Raw genomic sequence first — 17,489 nt, forward strand, 5'->3', positions numbered from 1 at the left:
GGAAAAAACTCGAAGTATCCAAGCTAAGAGCTAATAATTATAGAATCCATCAGTCCTTCATGAGTTAAGTTTTCGTATAATCGATAATCCTGCAATATACTGAAGGAACTGTATGTTTTCGATTTCTACATACTACCTCATCCACCAAATAAACTAGAGAGGACATTTTTTGTTTTCAAATTCATTTTAAAGCTATAAATTTATTAAATGTTCTGATATCTTGGTTCTAGGTGTAAAAAACACATATACAAAACTCGACGACGACAATTTAGAATTTGGGTTGCGTGCAAAACACAAATTTGCATAAGACATTGCTTTGTTTTTGTTAACTAATTTGTAAAGGGGATTTTAAATGTTTAAACTTAGGCACTAATCAAAGTCCTTTGGTCAAGCGAAATGCAGCAGCTGCTTCATTGTGTGTATGGCATGAAGAAGAGCGAAGAGCGAAGAACAAAGAGCGGGCAGCAGAAAATTAGATGAGCTTGGCTCCAAATTCCCGCTTCCTCTTCAAATGAAGCTGAGTGGCTTGATCTTCAGCTTCTCGGCCAAAGCGGTGCAGGTCTTCAACTGATTCTCCAGATACTGAATGCCTCCAGCTGCGTCCACAGCCTTCATGTTGTTGCCCTCCTTATCACCAGCGAGCAGCACAGGTTTGCTAGGATCGGTCTGTAAAGAAGATAAGTTTAGAGCAGATCTTATAAGAGAAGATTTGTTGTATTTCTTACGGGTGTGACGCCACGCAGACGCGAGTTAAAGTCGCTCATGCGATCCTCAAAGTCGGGAGCAAAGCAATTGGGATCGACAGCAATGAAAACCTGTCCCAGATCAGCCGCCGAGTTGGCGCCCGCATGCGTCCACTTGCGCACCTGTGTGGAGTACTTGGCACCCGACATGACACCGGAGAGAATATCCACCATGGCACCCAGGCCAAAGCCCTTGTAGCCAGAGGTCAGCTCAGAGCCACCCAGAGGCATCAGGCAGCCAGTGGAGAAACCCAACTCGGCATCGTTCGTGACCTTGCCTTCGGGATCCTGCGCCCAGCCATCGGGCAGTGGAGCGCCCTTCCTGCGCTGAATCTCAATCTTGCCCACAGCCACCGCCGTGGTGGCCATGTCAAGCAGGAACTTATCACCATTGCCAGCTGGAGCACCGAGCGAGAGGGGATTGGTGCCCAGAGCTGCTTCCTTGGCACCCGTTGGAGCCATCAGAGGCGATGTGTTGGTCATGGACATGCCGACGAGACCCTGTTCCATGGCATGCATGGCATACCAGCCAGCCATGCCATAATGATTGGATCCCTTGGCGCACACCCAACCAACGCCCACATTCTTGGCCTTCTTGATGGCCAGATCCATGCAAAAGTTGCCCACAACAGCTCCAAGACCGTTGCGACCATCGACCCAAGCAGTCGAAGGGGTTTCCTTGAGTATTTGAGGCTCAGCGGCGCCGTCAGTTGAGTTGATAGCCAGATCATTGATGTACATCTCGAGACGATTCATGCCGTGACTGAAGTGACCACGATAATCGGCGGCCACCAGCAGATCAGCCTGGGCAATGGCATGTGCCTCGGGCACATTGACGGCCTTGAAGCAGTCGATCATGAAGCGGCGTGATTCGGCAACCGCGACGAGATTAGGGGAACTGGAACTCGACATGTTTCGTCTGGCGATGGCAAAGTCTAAAACAGAGCAACAGCAAAAAGAGTTCCTTGAGATACGAGTACTTGAACGGTGAGTGGGAACAGCGAATAGGAACACTTATGGGAGCGGGAACGTTTTGCGTACGTTCAGATTCGCGGCGAGTTTGCGACTGCTTTTTGTCGGCCTGGAGCTTGGCCCTCGACGACTACGACGACGACTCGCCTGTCTAATAATTAATCTAGCAAATGCTCACACACACTCAAACACACACACACACACTACGTCAGTGCCCGTTGGAAACAGCAAAGAGGGAGAAACAAAGAGGAAGAGGGAGAGGAAGAGCGAGAGACGCGGGTAAACACTTGGGCTCTAGAGTATTTTATAATTGTTATGTCGTATTTTGTTTTTTTGGCAAACTTGAAATTTCTCATATCGTACTTATTTGCCAGCAAAAGCAAAAGAGTGAGAGCGAGAAGAAAACTGATCGCGAGAGAGAGGAAGAGGGAGCGTGTTTACCGAATACTTATCAGCTCTACAGCAGGTTATGTCACTGTATTAGTGTGTGTGAGTGTGTGTGCCTCTATTGCCTGTCGATGATATGGAAACTACGCGAACACACACACTCACACAATCTCTTTATGCTATGGCGCGTGTAACTAGTCGAATTTTTGGCAACGCACGTTTGGCAGGTTCGATTAGACCCGTCTTTCTGGGTTAATAAGATATAAACAAGTCCGGACAGCATTAGCATATCATTTAGGATCCCCACGTTTTGGAATTCATTTGCAGATACATTTTATTTGTATTCGTCTCAAAAAAATACCTAAATTAGGATCAAAGAATTTGTATCCCACGTTTCTTATTATAAGCAATTTATAACCAGTGTTGCCAATTTTTCTGCTCATAAAATAGCTAAAGTAACATATGAAAAACGCTAGAAACCGCCAGACAATTAGGATGATAGCCAAAATATAAAGCTACGTTAGTAAAACAATATTTTTATTAATTTGATTTTTTTATTAAGTATTTTTGATTAGTAAATTTCGTCAATCATGTCCTATTCTGGTGCAGTTTGTTCTTGAAATTTGTACCCGCACAACTATCCCAAATGGTCAATGGGGCTGACCAATGAATAGACAATGCCGCCTCTTGCTGGCAGGTTTTTTCAGAGACAGTCGGAACGAACGTTATTTTTTTCGTCTGTGAAAACGCAGATGACGAAGACTTATGGTTGTTTGTCTTGGCATGTGCGTGCAAATCACCAAGATTCGCATTAATGGTGCATTTGCAATATTTTCAAAAGCATTTTTGATCATCGGCTGCATCTAGATGCAACCAATTCTTAAAGAAGGGGTCTTGCAACCAAGCATGTCGCGGTTTTAGTTTATAAATCTTGGGCATTTTAACTGCTTCACATGATCGTTTTGGAAATTGTGAAATATCCAGATGGTCATGTATATAGAGTATAAAACTAGTAAAAACTATAAATCGATAAAAATGCAAAGATCTTTTGGCATATCGATGTTTTTTACCATTGCAATGCAAAAATACTGCAAGGTTTTAAAGTGTGGCGTAGTAAAACACAAAAATACACAAAGGTACCAGATGTTTTTAAAAAACTAAAGTTCCATCAGTTTTGTTTTGCAAATAGCTATAATTCCCGCTAGCCGCTAGTTTTCAATTTATCCCGCATTTTGCTTTTGAAAACCGTCAGATCTAGCGGGGAAATAGCTAAATTGGCAACGCTGTTTATAACCTTCATTACTAAGAATATACAGTAAATAGTATATTGACACATCTCATCAGTCTAATTGAATTTTTCTAAAAAAAAACTCCCAAGTTAGCATTGAATAGTTCTCACTTTACCTTTAGTATTATAATCAATCTATCATTACTATATCCCACGTTTTGGAATTTGAAAAAAACTCGCAATCTCTATTTACATCCCAAATAATGCCTGGATTAGGATTAAGGAATTTTTATCTTACTTTAATTATAATTTATAACCTTCACTTCTAAAAAAATACCATTTACGTACATATAATACATTTATACATCTAAATTATATCAGTCTATTTACTTAGTTTCTAATAATTCCTAAATTGGGATTGAATAATTATCATTTTGTTTATTATTATAATTTAAAACCCACTAACATACTATAAATATAAAATTATTACGAGTATCTCTTAAATAATTCCTAAATAAGGATTGAATAATTTTCAGTTAACTTTTAGTATTATAAATCATCTCTCATTAATATATCACACGAATGTCAGTCGACTATGTATAATTACATCAACACATGTTAATACGCATTTAGTTATATTCAATCAATCATACTACTGTCTGAGCTTGGATTTATTATTATTTTAAAACAAGTTTTAAAGATTCTTACTATAAAATATTCATTCATAATTTACTGGGCAATGATTTCACTTTACTCCAACTAATTAAAATAGAAACAATTTTAATGAAATTATAGAAAAATGTGGAATATTTTCATTTTTTAATTTTATTTTTAATATTCTTTTAATTCTTTATTTTCTATAATTTTTTTCTTTTTATTTTATTTTCTTTAATTTTCTATTCTTTTAATTTTTTTCTTCTTTCTCTGCTTTTCTTCTCTATTCTTATCAGGGTAGTTATTAATCATTCCGCATTCATTTGTCAACCAATAGATTATTTGTGAATAATAATATAAAATCCCTAACATTATTATGTAAATATTCATTGATTATCAAAACACTTTCAATCACTCACATCGATTTGTCATAGTAATGAACCCAAAAATACCAAAAAATATTTTTACTACATTCTTTGCTCACTTTTTGATGAATTTGTGAAATGATATTCTAAAGATTTCTAAAATTTCTAGATATTTTGACGCGAAAGATCATTACCCTTAATACATATATACTTAGCAGTCAAGGGTATTTAGTTTTCGGATTTCTGTTTTTAGTTCGCAATGTTCGGGGGCTCGCAGTCTGACTATACAACATACAATATAAATATTTACATATAGAACATATACCCCTAAAAATATATGTACGCTATGCTGTGCTCGTGTTCATAAATTATGCATGTGACTTGTATACTTATTGAGGTGACTGTGACTGTGTTGCCCAAGTTTTCAAACGACACTCTCGAAAGTGTTGTGTATATAAAGTGTTGTGTTGTGAGTTGTGTGTGTGTGGGAAGTGGCAGCAAGTCGAATCGCTTTGAATCGCGTCGCTTGGCGTTGAGTGTTTGTTGTGGTTGCTGTTGTTAATGACCTTGAACTTCAATTGAGGCATGTGATATGAATGAAATAGTTTAATAACAATTGATGGATGAATTAATTATGTTGTGCCACGGGGATGGGTTATAACTACGCACTATTGATTAATTGTAACGGAAAGATACAGAGATAGCAGTAATAAAGTGTATTGGGACTGCTTTTCACTGTTTACTCGGAACATTTGTCATAATATTTACGTGGAATTATAGCTTGTTTACATGAGCCACACCCACTCGACTCACAGTCCAGCAAGTTCTGTTCTGTTCTGTTCTGACCTCACACAATGAAAGCGAAACTTTTTTTTAATGGCTGCACAAATATGACTTTGGCCCAGACACCAAAAAGTACTATAAACGAATAGTAAAGCTGATAGCCTTACAATCCTAATCTTATCAGCTGCAAATTGGGAGGTTTCCTTATCGAAACAATAAACATGTCCAGTATTTTTTTTGTAGATCTTCTAGAGGGTCGTAAAGATTTCTAATTTATTCTATTAGGCCAATATAAAAGTTGATAATCTATTCAACTTATAAGAAAAAGTAAAATATTACCATGTTCGAAATTTTTTGTATTTTTGTTTATGGCTGTTTTATTCTCTTAACCAAATATTAAACTTGATAATATGTACAACAACTAATATTATAAAAAAAAATCGTATATTATTACAATGTTCTAAATTTTTGTATTTTTTCTGACAGCTGCTGTAAATCGTAAATATTTTTGTTATTGTATTAAATAAACAATAAAGTTTAAAGCCTCTTGAAGTACATTTAACGAGGTACAAATTATTAGCTCAGCTTTTTAGACCATGGATTTAAAAAAAAGTCAAAGTTTATGCAGTTTGTCGAATTATTGAAGTATGATATATGAAATTTTCCAAAATTTTGAAGAATGTATGAATCTAAAATTTAAGGTTACGCCATTTATTTATATACCAATTATATTCTGCAAGTTAAGAAATAACATGATCTATTTTATAAGCAGTCTAAATTTTATACTTTAACTTGACAAATTTGCTCTTTATTATAAATTTTTACAAAACTATTATTTAAGCGGATTTTTGAGATTTTGCTATTATCGACATACACTAACAAGTATAATTTTTCACAGGAATTTGAGTGGTTTTATTTTCAATTTCTTGGCTAGAGCTTCGCAAGTCTTCAGCTGATTCTCCAAATACTCAATGCCACCTGCTTCTTCTATTGTTTCCAAGTTCTTCTTCTCCTTATCACCAGCTATAAGCACAGGCTTGCAGGGATCAGCCTAAAAGGGATCAACCTTATTAAAAGTAATTATTACCAAGACTCACTCACTTTCTCTATTCCTCTGAGGCGACTGTTAAAATCACTCAAACGCTTGCCAAAGTTAGGAGCAAAGCAACTGGGATCGACAGCAATGAAAACGTGACCCAAATCAGCCTCAATGTCTGCGCCGTGATGCGTCCACGATCGCACTTGCGTGGAGTACTTGGCACCCGCCATAACACCTGACAGAATATCCACCATGGCACCCAGGCCAAAGCCCTTGTAGCCAGAGGTGTCCTCAGCACCACCCAAAGGCATCAGGCAACCAGTCTTAAAGGCGAGTTCGGCATCGGTGGTCACCTTGCCATTGGGATCCAAGGCCCAACCAGCTGGAATGGGAGCTGCCTTCCTGCGCTGCATCTCAATCTTGCCCACAGCCACCGCTGTGGTTGCCATATCCAGCAGAAAGCCATCACAATTATCTGCGCTGGCGCCCATCGAGAGTGGATTTGTGCCCAGTGCCGCCTTCTTTGCACCCGTGGGCGCCATCAAGGGCGAAGTGTTGGTCATGGACATGCCAACGAGACCCATTTCCATTGCCCTGAGTACATACCAGCCAGACATGCCATAATGATTGGATCCCTTGGCGCACACCCAACCAACGCCCACATCGAACGCCTTATCGATGGCCAGATCCATGCAAAAGTTGCCCACAACAGCTCCAAGACCATTATGACCATCCACCCAGGCTGTGGCTTTGGTTTCGCTGAGTATTTCTGGCTCTGCCTTGCCATCGGTTGCATTCGTGGCCAGATCGTTGACATACATCTCCAGGCGGTTCATGCCGTGACTAAAGTGACCCCGAATGTCCGCACCCACCAAGAGCTCAGCTTGAGCCACCGCATGATCCTCGGGGACACAGACAGCCTTGAAGCAATCGATCATAAAGCGACGCGATTCCTTGATACTGACTAACTTTGGTTTCTTTTTGGCATCCGTTGTATTGCAACGTTGTTGAAAGGCTAAGGAAAGGTATCCTTAAGATGAAGCTCTAAGCATATTATACAAAGAAAATTTAGAGATGAGCGCGTGACACGAAAATAAATTACTGACTGAAACGAATTCAGAAATCTATGGAAGAGTATCCACGTTCTACACTATTGTAAGTCGAAAATTTTAAAAATAACTTCGTGACACGACACGAAAAATAAATCTAAAATAATACATTCACCGTATTTAACTATCAATAAAATGTTATTCTTATTTAAACCATCCATAGATATATTTTGTATAAAAAAGATTAAAGATTGATACATGACACGTCACTTAAATAAATTGCAAATACACGAGAAATGAATTTCAAAATAAACAACAGACAAAAACCGCATTCTAAGCTTAACTTAAGTAGGCACAACTTGGTTCTAATTATTCCAGAGAGTTCTCCACAAAAATAGAACAAAAAATCAATAAACTCACAGTGAGCTTTACTCAAGCTGTTTGATTCATCGATTAACACGGTGTTTATTACGCACCTGAGGTTATGAAATAATAACCAGGTGAAATCTATATACATATATCTGTCCATATTTATCAAACAATATTTGTCATCGACTGTTTCAACTCGTGTGGAAAAATGATAAAACGTTAATTGAAGCAAAACGGGTTTCAATTATTTGGGGGGGAGTCTTGTCAAACACCGAGAACAAGTGTTTATGGTGTTCATTTAATGCGCTTTCAATTAGGCAATCAAATTGTCATTAGTAATGTTTGTCCGAACTGGAACAATGAATGAATGGAACCCCTGATGAGTTAAATAATACAAATAAATGAACGATATTTGATGACGCCCAACGTTTATGTGCTTTTATAATGATATATGATATAAATAAATGTAGGGATTACTTTTTATATTTATAGATGAGTATGTGAATTTTCTAATATAATGAATTATTATGAAATACTCAAAAAATCGTTGAATGATGAAAGAGAATGAAATATGAGCAAATATATTTATTGTTTGCTATTTATCTTTAAGAAATTATGATTAAGAGTAGTAAAAACTTATCTATTGCTATTATAAAACAAAATTCTATACCTAACATAACTAAACTGTGTTTATTACATCAGTCACTTTTAAACAACATTTTTTGATGGGAAGTCAACTGCATGCCGTCACTGATTATTATACTTATCGCGCAATGACTGCTGTAAAATATTTTTGCCTAATTAAGTAAAGCACGCCCCCTTAAATATTTAAATTGATTTTATATGTAAACAAAATAAACTGCCACTTGTTGCGCATTCAACGTTCGATATTCCCTCATTTTATAGCAAAATCGTTTGTTTTAATTATAAATCTATATAGATGGACATATAAGTATACGAGTTGTGTATATCGTATATAATTTGGCTGACATTGCGTGGGCGGAATACACAATTCACAATTTGCTAGCTTCGTACGATTCGCGACGATAAGAAAGATGGCGAAACGGGTAAGAAATTTGAAATGTTCGAGTTCGAACAGGGTTGTCAAGCTCATGAGAAGAGGAAGCCCAGAGATAGGCATATAAATCAGAACACTAAAGATAATAAACAATTGCTGCACGCGTTAATTAGCATAATAAAGCGCAAACTTACCGCTGCAATTTGCATTTACTTTTGGTTCAATTGCAAACGCTGTTCGTGTCGTTGTTGTTGCTGCTGCTGCTGCTGCGCGCAGACGCCCACAGGATTGTTGTAATTGTTGTTGGCGCCTTTGAAGTGTGTGCATTAGCCGCCAAGTGCTGCTGCCATTCGCCTTGGTGTGGTGGGTGTTGGCAACGAGCGCACGACGCGAGCAGCACAATGTCAACGAAGCCATCGAGTTGATATTAAACGCCACCTGAATACCACTATTAACAATTTTAGTAGAAAATGCCAAAAGTATGAGTAATGAAATAAAACATTATCAAAATTTAAACTACTATATTTATTTTACAACACTATTTTCAAGGCCACATTTCGTTATAGTTGTAACGTTTACTTTGTTTATCTTCGCGTTTTTGCACACACACATGGTTCTAGTCAGCTGACGCGGAGTGTCTCACTTAAATTGAACTACAAAAACAAAGATCAATAACAACAACGCGACGACGACGATCACAAAAACAAAGCCCAAAAACAGAAACTAGTTAATGCTACGTAAGACGAGCACGACGTAATTCAACAAGACAACGCGCTACGTAACGTGCGAAACGATGTATCCAAAGGGGAGGGAGGGCAGCAACAACTAAAACAGCTGACGCAGTCGTCGTCGACTTTGCTGCGCTGCTTCTCTGTGGCTGTTGCTGTTGCTGCTGCTGTCAACAAGATTTTGTTGTCTGCCTTTTTTTGCCTTGCACTTTTTAGTTATTTCGCTGACCGCGTGTGTTTCAGAACGTTTTAACTCTGTCTGTCTGTAGATAGAGGAGAGCGCGTTTCGTAGTTTGTGATTTTATTTCGGGAGGCTTTTAACGCGTCGTATAACCATAATAATCATAATAACAAACGATAATTACCCAAACGTATAAAATAGAAGACGAATGTTTATAGCGCGCCGTCAAGCAACAACACAACTAACACAGATACTACGTAAAGTATTATAATATGAACACAATAGACTACAAATCGCAACTAGTTTAAGATTTGCACGCAAACAACTATTTATGTAATTTGCGAGACGCTACAGTCAGTAATATTAACAACAAGAAAAACGAAAGCACAACAACAACAACAACATCAATCGGCACAAGCGCAAAAATCTACGAAAGCGTATGCGTATATTTCGATTTTATATATTTTTCTATTTTATTTTATTTGGCGCTTGTATTCGTTTTGTTCGCCTCTCTCTGTCGCTGTGCGTTGTCGTCGGAGCGCCAAGTTGAACTGCCATGAACTAAGGCAGAGACGTTTCGTTGGGAGGCGACACCAACACCGACACCGACGCTTACGTAGCTATCGCTTTTCCTCTTGGCGCTGCGTCGTCGACTGCTCAATTGAAAGAATGAATAGTGTAATTTAAATCAAATCCAATTGGAGTATTCCCGCCTTGCGTAGAAATGCGTGGAAGTCAACCATCTAATTTGTGAAGGAGAAAAAGAGAAAGGGCGTGCTTGAAAACAAACTCGACCTTGGCGCTTTGTCAACAGGCAATTGCACTTGTGGGAGAACAATTGCTAATTAATAAGAAAACACTTATGTGCAATTTGTTGAAGTTAATTGTGCAATCATTTTTTGTTGCTGCTGTCTTCGCACACATTGTTTATGCGAAAAAGCAATTTCATTTGTTTATATTTGTGGGCAGTGTTGCAAAGCTGCCGTTTAGCACCCTTAGCCAAGAAATGAACCCCAATGCGTGAAAATGTAAACTTGGCGTAGGAAATTTGAATATTGTGCCAAATTACTTTTTTATCTTTTAGCAATAATATAATATTAAAAAACAATTAATTAATAAAAACTACACACATAATAGTGTGCATACATAAGTTCAATAGCTGGCACACTGGCATTCGCATTGCTTTCGCACATCTGTCCCCATTACCAGCGTCTAGTCAGTGCTGCAAAACGCCCACACACGAAAACTTACGCGCCAACTGTCAAAACTTTGAACTTGCAAAAATCGAGCCAAAAAAAGCGTATGCGTCATTGTTGATGTTGTCGTCGTTGCTATTGTTGTTAGTGTTGTTGATGTTTGTAGCTTTCGCGCTATTCTAACTTAATATAGTAATTTGTATGCGCTGTATGCTAATATTTAATTTCACCTGCACCATTATATTCATAATTATTTAAGTCACATTTGTTATACACACTTATGCAAATAAACAAATGTCAACGGGTCGCAAGTTGTGAGCAGTGAGTGATTCGAAGTGTATTCGAGTACTCGCCTGAGTGCCCCTATTAGCACATGCCACTGATTACGGTTGACAGCAGCGACGTCGAACGACGAGATAGAGGTAGACGTATCGCCTACGCATAGGCACAAAATGCTCTATCAATATGGTTGTAGTTCGTTTATCGGCTCAGCTCAGCGACGTGTAGTTTTACGATCGCCCAGCAAAAGGGCATAACTGTTAAGGAATCTCAACGACGCGCACATTTTTGGAATAATTTCATTCTTGGCTCCCGGGGCAAAAACAATAAATTAACAGCAAATAACAAAACAAACAAACGATAACAAACACACAAATACATATGCATATATATAAAGTTTACACTCAAACATACGCAGGCAATCATATGTCATCATCATCATCATCAACGGCGAAGGCGAAGGCAGCGGCAGAATGATGGCATATTATAGTAGAACAGCAACAATGCTGAGTCAGAGTTGTCATCCGAAAAGCCCCAATTGGGGCCGACAATATTGCTGCTGGACTGAGTTGGGCTTTCGCTTGGCACGCTCAGCGCATTCTTCGCATTCGAGTGCAGAACGCCGGCGGAGACAGTCGACGAGACAACAGGCAACAAACTGTGAACAACGAACAGCGCCACGCAGCTGTTAAGCGAGTCAATTGATTAATAATTCAAGTCAGGGCACAAGAGAGGGGGATAAGCCCAAAGAGAAGAAAACAACAACAACAAACAAACAAGCAACAAATAACTAGCTACTAACTGTGGTAACTTTGTGTGCTAACAACAATAACCAATCGAGTGAAGCGGCGAAACGCAACGTTTTGCTAATTACTTTTGTTTTTCACATTTGGTTTGGTGGATGTGGTTTTAATTTTTTTTTTTTTTGCGTTTTTGGCGCTGTTCTTCTGGCAACTGTTTTAGCCCTGGCTAACAAAAAACAAAAAAAAAAGAACTAAACTGCAAAAGTTTTCAAAGTGTTTTCGGTGTTTGGCCTCGTGAAAGTTTCCGCGTTTGCGTGTAAGTATCAAAATAAAACGAAAACAAAAAAACAGTTGATAATCAAAATTCAGACACTGGCACAAAATAATTTCACTTAATTGCAGTTAACAAATTACGCCAACAATTATGGCCAGCACGAACGTGAAAATCATCGAATCGAAACTCGATCTCTTCCAAGCCCCCAAAAGCTATGCACTCGCTCATGCCGTTGAGTCATCTTTCAGTGCAGTCCGAGGAACACTTGCTTGGCAGTTTGCTCTCATCTTTGGGGATGTGGATGAGCTGCGTCGGCGGCGGGTGAGCAGCGGCAATTGCGTTGTGCTGGAGCACAATGCACGATTTGTTTACTATCTGGTGACCAAGTCGAATCTCTATGCTGCGAGCACTTACGACGATGTCCAAGCGGCACTAATTTGCCTCCGGGAGCATATGGTAAGTAAGCGTGCCATTTTCAATTCACGACTACAGATCGTATCTGAAAAGTGATGCGCTTGATTATTTATAACCGGAAAGAACGGCTAGATGCAATGGAATTGTGCTTAATTTCGAATTTTGCCAATCTTTCATTCAGTGCTGAACTAAATTTAAAAAAATACGGTACAGGGTCTAACGGAGTCTATAAAATCTCTCCTCATGATAAAAATTGTTAACAAGTCTGTCGGAAATTCTTTGAAGAACTTTAAATCAAATTTAAAATCATATAAACAGATAAAGTATGCGATCTCATACAGTTGATAAGACTACTAGCAAGTTAGTATGAAGTCAGTATGATCTGAATGAGATATAATATTCCAAACACGGTTATTCTTGCAACAGAAAATAAATTTATTGAAGAGTCTTAAAAAACTGTCACAATAACTAAAAGGTCTCATAATAGTAATAATAGTAATATAAGAGTGTAAGATACAGGGTATACCAAAGTCAATAAGAATAACCCCATCTTTCTCAGCATGCTAAAACTAGCAGAAAGTTGGAGAACATCTTAAACAATGTGATCCCCGAAACAGAAAATTTATTTATTGTAGTATCTTAAAAAAAGTCAACGACAAAACGTAAAAGGTATCACAAAGTATACGAGTGTAAGATAAGGTATACTACAGTCATTAATATAAACCATCCATTTCTCGACATACAAAAATTAGTAGTAAGTTGGTCGTCTAAGCAAATTGTAGAACCTTAAAATCATTTACTTAGAAAAATCAAAAGGGTTTCACATAGCCCATTAGATCATCTATAATATCATGAACAAAATAAATCCATATTTAAGGAACAACCTCTAAATTAATCAACTATAAAAAGTAAAGGGTCTCACCCAGTCTATGAAATCAACTCTACCCTTTCCCCAATTGTTATTATCCCAAACAAGGTAGTCGACGAAACAGGAAATTTATTGTAGAACCTAAAATCAATTAAGTTTTTCGCTCAAGATAATGGCCGAGACAAACGGGAATAAGCCGTTATCATCGTGTTTGCAAGAACGCACAACAAAGCGAAGCAATCACTTGATTAACAACTTGGAGCGAGGGGATCAAGCTGATGAACCAGATTTGCACTTGATCAACAACACTCCAGCAGCACCCAAAGATAGTGCGATGATGGAGCTAATGCTAAGCATCTCAAGATTCATTACTGAAAATGAAAGCGATATTATCTCATTGTGCATCGCAGTGTTTGTGCTGATGTTGGCTATAGTTGTATCTGATTATCTGCGGCATCACTTGTATGTGAAATCTTGATTGGAATTTCAAGCTGTTCAGCTAAATCACTTTCTAACGAAATTGCGAAAAGTTTGTTAAACAAAATTCACATTCATTTTGAGTTGGTTAGTAAATCTGTAACATGAGCTGAAATTAGTTATCTTTTGTTGGGATCAACAAGTGACTGAAAATATTTATTGTAATTAAATTGAATTACATTCTTGAGAGCTAAATTTATTTGCATATAGAATTCAATCCGTTCGTTTCATCTTGATTGTCGCTTGTCATTAATTAAACAAATATGTAAACATATGATTGTTGACAGCAGTTATCTTTGACTGAAAAGATTTTTTAATTAATTTAGAGAAAACATTTCGTTAAATAAAGAGAAATATATTTACATTTGATAACGTATACGTCACTCAACATCGCGTATACGCACTGTTTGCTAGCCTAATTAATCAAATATGTTTTGCATGTGTTTTTTATTTCGCAGCGCAATCATGAAATCACCAAAGTGGCCATGCCACGAATCTGCTGTGGCAACCATGACAACGATGGCCTCGATTGGAAGCAAGTGAAGCGCATTATGCAGCAGATCTTTGCACACAGCGAGTATCCCATCGAGATACTGGTCTGTGAGCATGACGACATCTCCAAAGAGGTGAGTAATACAATACAAAATTTTGCGAATTATTGTTAATCTCACGTCTCACATCGCATTGACAGCTCATTTCCCCCAAGTGTCAGATTACCGAGGCCAAGGGAAATTTGTTTAGCGCACCGGAAAACTTTGCGCTCGTGCATTCGGTTAGCGCTGACTTTGCCATGTGTGCCGGCATCAATTTGCAGTTCCGCTGCAAGTTTGGCCATGTGGATGACCTGAAGAAACAGCAAAAGCACACCGGAAATGTCGCTGTACTCGAGCAAGGCGGACGCTTCATCTACAATCTGGTGACCAAGGAGCGAGCGCATGAGAAGTGCACCTACACAGCACTTTACTATGCGCTGCTGGCCATGCGTGAGCATATGGTAAGCCATTGTTTAAGGGCTGTAATCCGTCTCTAAATACTGCTCTTCTCTCCTTCCTTAGCGTGAGAATGGAGTCAGCAAGTTGGCCATACCACGTCTCGGTTGCGGCATCGATCGTCTGGATTGGCTGCGTGTTCGCAGCTTGTTGGAGTTGGTCTTTGTCAGCGACAGCGTCGATATCATTGCCTTCTTTTATGAGCCGCCCAGCATGGATCGGGATACCATCAAGGTGATGTGTCCCACGTGTCATCACATGAAACTGATGCACTTGCCGCGCAGCGTTAGCTCTTCCCGCTCCTCGCTCTACAGAGAGAAGACGCCCTTCTAAGCGGGAGGAGAAAGAAGGATTCAACATTCTTATTATATTGTATATATGCAACGATAATTATTTATAACGACACTCTGCGGGTTGGGTTTGATGCACGCACCCCACACTTAATATAGTTTTGTAAGAGTTTAGAGCACAGTATAAAGACATATAATGTTGATATTTATGGATATTTATGTAATTTATGTGTACCATGTAAAGCGAATAAAAGACACCAGCTTTTTGGCTGACAAGTATTTAATCTAAACAATTATAATTTCTTTCTTTAATACTAGTAAATTCTTTTGAAATAATTATATTAAGTCTACAACTAAGCTAGCTAGTAACTAAACTCAATCGTCGTAATTTACTCATGTATTCTCCAAAACTTTTAGATCTGCGCGCCACATTTCGTCGCGCTTTCGTCATGGCTGGCAGCTACAAGTTCAGCGAGGTCGATGGAGATCTCTTCTCGGCCCCCAAGACGCATTCGCTGGCGCATTGCGTTGGCGCCGATCTTGCCATGGGCGCCGGCATTGCAGTCAAGTTCAAGGAAGTCTATGGGAAAGTGGATGAACTACGTGCTCAGAATGCAGGAAGCGGTGAAGTTGCTGTGCTCAAGGATGATCAACGTTACATCTATTATCTAGTGACCAAGCCACAGAGCTGGGGCAAACCAACTTATGACTCTCTGCAGTCATCGCTGGAGCAGATGCGTGAGCATATGGTAAACTTGATTCTGTTGTACAATATCTTTATCTAGAATTTGCTAATTTTTAAACATAACAAACGCTTGGTTTATTTTTAAATGTTGAACGCATTTAATCTTATAGCTCTCAGCTTAAGTGGTTGCTAATAAAATAGGTAAAACGCCTGCTGCAAAATTCTTTCACACTTGCTAAACAAATTCCATAACTTATAGAGTATTCTTTCATTCTTGTCTCAATCGAGTTTAAGCAATGCAAATAACATTAAAATTAAACAAAATCCAGTGAGTACAATCCAGATTTTCTTACAACTCTACTAAGCTTCGCTAAGCTCATGATTTTAAATTTTAAAATAAAAGATCTATGTTTAACGTAACTAAAAGACCAGCTAATAAATTCTTTCACACTGGCAATATAAATACTAAAGTGGAATTTGTTTTCCGCGCAAATGTTCTAAATGAAATACTCATTCCTTATTTAACATATAACGTAAGCATTTTCACTTTCAAACTCGCAGTCGAAGCAGTGCTAATAGAAAAGGTAAATTCATTTACACTTGTTATGCAAATTATAAACTTGTTAACTTCAATTTCTTTTTGTGTTGCGTCTCTTCTAATTTTAAGTTCGAAACTATTATCAGAATGCAGACAGTATTTTCTTAATATGAATTTTTAATTTAAATTTCTTTTGCAGCTTAAGAACCAGATTGATAAGCTGGCCATTCCGCGCATTGGCTGTGGCATCGATGGCCTGGAGTGGGACAAAGTCAGCGCATTGCTCGAGCAGGTCTTTGGCAAGGAGCAGGTGGAAATTGTTGTTTACAACTACGTACCGCCGCAATAGAAATCTCTTAAAATTAATTATACTGCCTCTTTATTATGTTGTAGTGCCTGGCACATAATTATACACAACAAGCTCAACGGCGTCAGCCTCAAAAATCTCACGCAGCATGTCTTTTACATTGATCCAATTAAGTCCGTCCAAACCGCAACCGATGCGAGGCAACGCCAACTTCTCCACATTATGCTTTAGCTGAGGGTGGGGATATTGGTATAATATATCATTATATATGATAGGGATGCACTTACCATATGCTCGCGCATGGCGCTCAACGAGCTGTGGAGCAATTGATATGTCGGCTTGCCCCAGCTCCTCTGTTTGGTAATCAGATTGTAAATGTAGCGTCCTTGATACTGCAATATGGCCACGCCTCCAGGTTTCACATTTTGCTGCTGCAATGCAGCTATTTGACCAAATTTGTTGCTGCCAGCAAACGAAAAAATTAATTCAAGTAAGAATCACTTACATTGAGCTTACCGAAATTTAACAGCAATTCCTTTGCCCATACGCAAGTCAGCGGCCACACAATGGCACATTGAATATTCAGCGCCAGCGCTAAATAAGTCGCCGTTGATTTCCTTTATGACTGAATTTGACATTTTCATTTACTTTTTTATTTTAAAATAAACAAGTTGCTCAAATTTGTTTTCCAATATTGCCGCGCGAAAGCACACATTAACGTTGACAAGCGAATGGCAAAACCGGCAAAGTGTCACAACAGCTGATTTGGGGAGTGCTGCAAAATGAGTGAGTTGCAGTAATGTATAAGAATCGACTGCATTGTATTTAAATTTTAGCATTGCTTTTCTTATTGAGCTAATTGCAAAGATCTTTCAAGGCCCTTAGCGTAGGTGTGCAATTATTTCGTTATATT

At 38.5% G+C, this 17,489-nt stretch overlaps 4 protein-coding genes across 6 annotated transcripts; 2 read left to right on the forward strand and 2 right to left on the reverse strand.

The window, feature by feature from the left end:
- Positions 1-176: 176 nt before the first annotated feature.
- LOC133846380 (uncharacterized oxidoreductase YjmC) lies at positions 177-9,825 on the reverse strand. Of its 3 annotated transcripts, XM_062281344.1 has the most exons (4): positions 9,701-9,825; positions 8,802-9,055; positions 6,234-7,186; positions 5,921-6,183 (listed from the first exon to the last, which is right to left on the reverse strand). In XM_062281344.1, the coding sequence occupies exons 2-4, from the start codon at positions 9,022-9,024 to the stop codon at positions 6,025-6,027; spliced, it is 1,335 nt and encodes a 444-aa protein (XP_062137328.1). In that variant the 5' UTR covers positions 9,025-9,055; positions 9,701-9,825; the 3' UTR covers positions 5,921-6,024. The 3 variants fall into 3 exon arrangements, with proteins under 3 accessions (XP_062137327.1, XP_062137328.1, XP_062137326.1); XM_062281343.1 differs by lacking the exons at positions 5,921-6,183; positions 6,234-7,186; positions 9,701-9,825 and adding exons at positions 177-666; positions 726-1,678 and having other exon boundaries at positions 8,802-9,186; XM_062281342.1 differs by lacking the exon at positions 9,701-9,825 and having other exon boundaries at positions 8,802-9,169.
- On the forward strand, positions 9,632-16,718 carry LOC133846382 (ADP-ribose glycohydrolase OARD1). Its single transcript, XM_062281346.1, has 3 exons — positions 9,632-9,773; positions 15,464-15,795; positions 16,469-16,718. Exons 1-3 carry the CDS (start codon positions 9,725-9,727, stop codon positions 16,616-16,618), a joined length of 531 nt encoding a protein of 176 aa, XP_062137330.1. The 5' UTR covers positions 9,632-9,724; the 3' UTR covers positions 16,619-16,718.
- On the forward strand, positions 9,634-15,092 carry LOC133846381 (uncharacterized). The gene is made up of 6 exons (XM_062281345.1): positions 9,634-9,773; positions 11,955-12,050; positions 12,137-12,464; positions 14,226-14,393; positions 14,459-14,761; positions 14,823-15,092. Exons 3-6 carry the CDS (start codon positions 12,159-12,161, stop codon positions 15,087-15,089), a joined length of 1,044 nt encoding a protein of 347 aa, XP_062137329.1. The 5' UTR covers positions 9,634-9,773; positions 11,955-12,050; positions 12,137-12,158; the 3' UTR covers positions 15,090-15,092.
- On the reverse strand, positions 16,456-17,373 carry LOC133846383 (ADP-ribose glycohydrolase OARD1). The gene is made up of 3 exons (XM_062281347.1): positions 17,093-17,373; positions 16,864-17,038; positions 16,456-16,807 (listed from the first exon to the last, which is right to left on the reverse strand). Exons 1-3 carry the CDS (start codon positions 17,218-17,220, stop codon positions 16,652-16,654), a joined length of 459 nt encoding a protein of 152 aa, XP_062137331.1. The 5' UTR covers positions 17,221-17,373; the 3' UTR covers positions 16,456-16,651.
- Positions 17,374-17,489: the final 116 nt, after the last annotated feature.

This window comes from Drosophila sulfurigaster, chromosome 3 (genome assembly GCF_023558435.1).
Source record: "Drosophila sulfurigaster albostrigata strain 15112-1811.04 chromosome 3, ASM2355843v2, whole genome shotgun sequence".
Classification (NCBI taxonomy): Eukaryota; Metazoa; Arthropoda; class Insecta; order Diptera; family Drosophilidae; genus Drosophila; species Drosophila sulfurigaster.